Below are 6,000 nucleotides of genomic sequence, written 5' to 3'. Positions count from 1 at the left end.
TAGGAGCAGGTTCTTGGGTGAATTTTGATTTAGGTTTTGGACTTTCTCTTAGAGGTTAAAAAAAAAATTCAAAGTGGAGACACTGAGCAGATAATAGTAAGAATCGTCTAGTTTGGAGTCATTGGCATATAGATGGTAATTTAAACCACAGGAGGTATGAAATAACTTACAAGAAGAGAATAATTGAGAAGAAAAGAAGCTCTGACAAGGGTCAGGTAGAAAATGAGTAATAGACAAAGGAGTCTTGAGAAGGAGCTAACAAAGAACTCAGAGAGTACAGTGTCACAGAGAGCCAAAGTAGGACACAGCAAGAAATTTTAAAATAAGAAGGATAGTGAATGAACGGACTCAAATTTTGCAGAGAGATAAAATAGAGACTGATAAACATTAGTTGAATTTACTCATTAGTAAACTTAATGAAAGTTGTTCTGGAGAAATGATGGAAGAAGTTTGCAATTATTTAAAGAAGTTTTGGGGAAGAGACGAACGGATCTAGCCAACCTATAAGATGATTGGTTATGGAGAGGAGAAAGAAGTTAAGACTGTATCTAGGGATGGAATAACTGCTGATCACGGAGAGACTTTTAAGATAATAAAAAGACTTTAGCATACTACCATGCTGATAGATGACTGAATCCTGAGGGAGATAATGCTGCTGTTGGCAAGTGGATTTTCAGTAGGAAAAGGAGTCCAAAGGGGAATATTGTCTTTGGATTGATTCATGAAACTCCTGTCATAATTGAAGTGGACTTATTTTTCTATCACAGGAGTTTCATGAATGTCTCTGAAGTCAATACTGCCCCTTGGACTTTAATATTGTGAGCCCTGATGGAGTTTTATATTACTCATGGAATTATTTCATTTGCTAAGGAGAAATTTCAAAACAAGTGTGTGTATTTACTCAACATATTTCTTTCTTGCAAGCTCTTTTATTTCTAATTAAAGTTTTTTTGTTTCCTTGTATGCTTTTTCTAGGAAAATTCCTATCACCTTTTATAATATCATCTAGGAGATATTTGAATAGAGTCAACCCTCTCAGTTACATAAAATAAAGAATGGCATATTGTTGGAAAACAGACCTAAATCCCAGTGAATCACATGAAAAGCAGCAAAAGCACCAAGAATTTCACTCTGTAAATCAACCTCTTTTTCCTAGCCACACCGGTCTGGGTTTTGATCATGTAGTAGATGAGATCAGTAATACAATCCCACTCTATCAGAGAGAAATTGAAGAAAACACCATTTTTGTGCCCAGTGCACCACACTGGGACTCAAAAAGGCATTCATTAGATGAAGCACACCAAACATCCTTGAATGAATTCACTTCTAAAAGCACAGAACTCTCCTGTCACCAAGTTAATAAAACAGGAGTAATTGGTTTTAGGCATTCCGTGCTACCAAATCCTCAAAGCATAAATAAAGAAAGCTTTGGGGGAAACCCCACAGGAAAATACCATGGTGCTGATGATTACGGATTCAATATTTTACCTCCATCATCCACTAGTGTGGATGAAATTAATTCACGGAGTGAACTGGATAACTACCATATAGGATTTGAATGTAGCATTCCTCCTATATATCCATCCTTCTCAACTGACTCGATGCCAAAAGAAGAAAATAAAAGCAGTAGAAATATGAACATTGTGGAACCATCACTGATGCTCTTTAAAGGTTCTTTTCTACCCAGGACCTGGGAAAGCACATGGCCAAAGAACAAAGAGGTATGTGTCATATATGTCAACCTAAAAATACGAATCTGAAAGAATCATTCAATAATGTGCTGGGTTAATTTGGTAATGAGAGTAACTAATCTTAATTAGGGGAATGTATTAATATTATCAATACTTTTTGGGAAAAAAAACTTATTCACAAATTCTGTGTTCCTGAATTAATTATTTTTTCTAAAGAAAGAGAAAATTTTTGTAATATTTTTAAAGTTCTGGTTTCATCAAAACTAAATAAAATGTTATAGTATTTACATTTTATTAGATAAAAATATCATAGTTGGAGGTTTAAATGATAGTATTTTCTATTCTTATTGTGTCGTTATACACACATAGAAACATACATACATTTCATTACATTTCTATTTTGAGTTATATTACCATGAATTAAAACTTCATATCATTATTTGTAGGAAAAATGTCTTTTTACTCAGAGGCTACTAAATTATACTGTTGGCAGGCAACTTCTTTTGGGAACATTCCAAGAGTAGAAAATTAAGTAATCATTGTGCAATTCATCCTGATGGTTTCATCAGTAGTTTTCCAATCATTTAGTAACCACAGAGGTTCTTATATAATATTTGAACATTTCTCTGCTTATACGGAGTCTAGACACAAGTGAAACCAGAATTAAACAGTAAAATAATGAAATATTATTTCAGTTGTAATTTACAGGGTTAGACAAGAGGACTTTTCATTTATTCAACAACTATTTATCATATTCTTAAACTATATATGATTATGCATAACAAATGCAAAGAAGAAAATGCATAATACCTGATTTCAACAATAGCATATTGCTTAAATTAACCTGCAAACCAATAATGCCAACACAGTAAAATAATAGAGAGAACGAGTTCGTAAGAGAAGAAACAACTAATTGTGTCTGAGGCGCTTGCAGAAGAGGTAATACCTCAAATGATCTGTATTAAAAGTGCATGAATTTTAGGAACCTTTACTTCTGACCATGACAATGTAACAAGTACTAAACTTTCCCTTACCACTGAAAACTACTATGAAATCAGACAAAATATATGAAGCAAACAGCCAGTATAGACATCAATCCTTAAGAGAAGGGAAACACCAAAGTGTTGTTATGATCATCCTGGTGCCTTCAGGGCCCCTTCCTGCTGCTAGGCAGACTAGTGGAGCCCAATCTGAGCAGCAGTATCATTAAACTGAGGAGGCAGAGACTGCAGTTCCGGGCTGCAAAGGAAGCTGTAATCTGTAGGGCAGAGCACAGAAGGAACTATGCAATGCATGGGGGTCAGGAGTCTACGTGAGATTTACTGCAGATTGTTGGCCAAGAGGTTGTGTTCACCACACACAAGTAGAAGTTATGTGGTGCCAAAGTTCTGACCCAGCGAGAGAAGACACTGAGCTGAGAACTTCAGGCATTCATTTGAGATCACACAAAGCTATCTCTTACGAGTAAAAATCGTGCTCTAAAGTAAATGCTCTACCTATGGCCCCACAAAAAATAAAATAGAGGCTGACAAGACCAAAACAATCTTAACTGCCTGCCTGCCAGAGAAAAATTGCACTTTGTAAAAACAATTCCTAATGTGTCATCTACAATATCCAACATTTAATAACAAATGCACAGATGCGTAAAGAACAGGGAATTCTGAACCATAATCAAGAAAATGGCCCAGTGAATAGAGATTCTGTGATAGAACAGATGTTGGAATTAACAGATAGGGACTTTAAGGAGATTATTAAAAGGATGTTCAAGAAGATGAAGTAAAGATGAACATAATGAGTAGACAAATGAGGAATCTCAAGGAAATTAAGAAACTATGAAAAAACAAAGACTAATGGAAAATTTGGTAATGTAAATATAGTATCTGTAGTTAAAAACTCACTGGGTGTACTTAAAAACAGATATAAGATGACAGGGGGAAAAGAGTACTTGAAAGAAAAAGAATAGGGCTTCCCTGGTGGCGCAGTGATTAAGAATCCACCTGCCAATGCAGGGTACACAGGTTCAAGCCCTGGTCTGGGAAGATCCCACATGCCACAGAACAACTAAACCCGTGTGCCACAACTACTGAGCCCATTCACCACAACTACTGAAGCCCGCGCACCTAGAGACTGTGCTCCACAACAAGAGAAGCCACCGCAACGAGAAGCCCGCACACTGCAACAAAGAGTAGCCCCCGCTCGCCGCAACTAGAGAAAGCCCGCACACAGCAATGAAGACCCAATGCAGCCAAAAATTAATATAAATAAAATAAATACATTTATAAAAAAAGGAGAGAAAAAAAAGAAAAAGAATAGAAATTACCCAAACTGAAGAAGAGAAAATAAAAGAATTATATAAAAGTGAGCAGGGACTAAGAAACTTAGGAGATAAGGAGGCTAATACATGGATAATTTTGGAATGCTAGCAGGAGAGGCAAGGAAAGAAAGAAAAATTCATTTGAAGAAATAATGCTCTGAAACTTTCTCCAACTCTGGTATAAAATATCAAATTACAGATTTAAGAAACTCAATAAATCCCAAACAGAATAAATGCAAAGACAACCACATGTAGACATGTTATACTCAAACATATGAAGACCAAAGTTGAAAAGAACATCATAAAAAGTGGCAGAGAGGGGGAAAAAAATTTCATGCAGTGGAACAACAATCTGAATTAAAGCATTATCTCATCAGAAACGATGGAAGCCAGATGACAGTGGAATAGCATTTTTAAAGCTCTATAAAAAAAGAAAAGAGTCCATACTTCTATGACTCACTGAGTACATGCTTGAAAATTTAAAATAAATATATTATCATATAAACAAATGTTGAGAGAAATCAGTCAGCTCACATGCACACAAAAAATACTGAAGTCAGTCTTTGGATGCAAAGAAAATGATACCAGATGGAATATAGAAAGGAAAAAAAGCAGCAAAAATGGTAAATATGTTAGTAAATATGAAAAACTACTTAATTTTTTGAAAGACAGCTGACTGTTTAAAGCAAAAACACAGCATTTCATTGTCAGAGTTGTTGTATATGTAAACAAAAGATAAAAGACAACAAGAGAATAAAAGATGAAGGGATGGTAAATGTTATCTGCTATTGGAAATTCTTACATTTTAAATGCAGTGGCACAATATTAACTCTAAGTAAACTGTGAAATATTTACGATGCATATTGTAAGTTCTAAGCTAGTATAATCACTAAAAATATAGTACAAAGAAGAAAAACTAAAAATCCAACAGAGAAATTAGATGAAATGGGATAAAAAATCAAACTGCAAAAATCAGGGAAGGAGAAATAGAAGAACAAAATAAAACAGAAGAAACAACTAGAAGCACATGTGAACATGGCAGTCTTAAATCTAACAATACCCATTAATATACTAAATATATTCCAAATAAAATGGAGAAATTGACAAACTAGATAGAAAAGAAAGCCTTTATTTTTTACAAGAGTCAAATTTGAAAAACAAAGGCACAGATAGGTTGAAAGTTTAAAAAAATAAAAATATTTAACATTCAACCAACAAAACAAAGCTGTGTGTGGTTATTAATATCAGAAAATGAAGCTTAAGGCAGGGTATTATTTATTTATTTATTTTTGCGATACGCGGGCCTCTCACTGCTGTGGCCTCTCCCGTTGCGGAGCACAGGCTCTGGACGCGCAGGCTCAGTGGCCATGGCCCACGGGCCCAGCCACTCCGCGGCATGTGGGATCTTCCTGGACCGGGGCATGAACCCGTGTCCCCTGCATCTGCAGGCGGACTCTCAACCACTGCACCACTAGGGAAGCCCGCAGGGTATTATTAGAAAAAGAAAAGCGTCATTTCATAATAATAAAACAGTCAGTCAGGAAGACATAATAAATTTAAATGTAGATGTACCTAATAATGGCTGCAAAATACATAAAGCAAAATTATTTCTTTAACTGAGCGTTTATGGATTTATTCACAAGAAGTGAAGCACATGTCCAAAACACACTTGTATATGAAAATTAAGTATTCTTTACAATACCCCAAAACTACAAACAACACAACTGTTTTTCAACAGGAAGATGGATAAACAAACTATGGAATATTCATGCAATAGAATACTACTAATAGGTAACTAAAAAAGATGAACTATTGATACATATGACAACATGAATTTTAAAACATGTATCATTTAAATGAAAGAAGCCAGAAACAAAAGAGCACATTCATTAATCTATGGTGATAGAAATCTGAATTAACAGTTACCAAACAGATGTTCAGATTGACACAAGGAGATATGGGGGAACTTTCTAAAGTGATAGAAATGTTCTATAT

General features: G+C 35.0%; 1 protein-coding gene across 3 annotated transcripts in view; it reads left to right on the top strand.

Annotated features, from left to right (window-relative positions):
* Positions 1 to 975: 975 nt before the first annotated feature.
* PIK3C2G (phosphatidylinositol-4-phosphate 3-kinase catalytic subunit type 2 gamma) overlaps positions 976 to 6,000 on the top strand; it is a 324,948-nt gene continuing 319,923 nt past the window's right edge. For all 3 annotated transcript variants that reach the window (XM_007454609.1, XM_007454608.1, XM_007454607.1), the window contains exon 1: positions 976 to 1,721. In XM_007454609.1, the coding sequence (XP_007454671.1) occupies positions 1,703 to 1,721 (19 nt within the window). In that variant the 5' untranslated portion in view covers positions 976 to 1,702. The remainder of the gene's footprint in view (positions 1,722 to 6,000) is intronic.

The sequence above is a fragment of the Lipotes vexillifer genome, unplaced genomic scaffold, assembly GCF_000442215.2.
Source record: "Lipotes vexillifer unplaced genomic scaffold, Lipotes_vexillifer_v1.1 scaffold559, whole genome shotgun sequence".
NCBI classification, from domain to species: domain Eukaryota; kingdom Metazoa; phylum Chordata; class Mammalia; order Artiodactyla; family Lipotidae; genus Lipotes; species Lipotes vexillifer.
The sequence above is the reverse complement of the archived record's forward strand: the minus strand, read 5'-3'. Positions and strand labels throughout refer to the sequence as shown.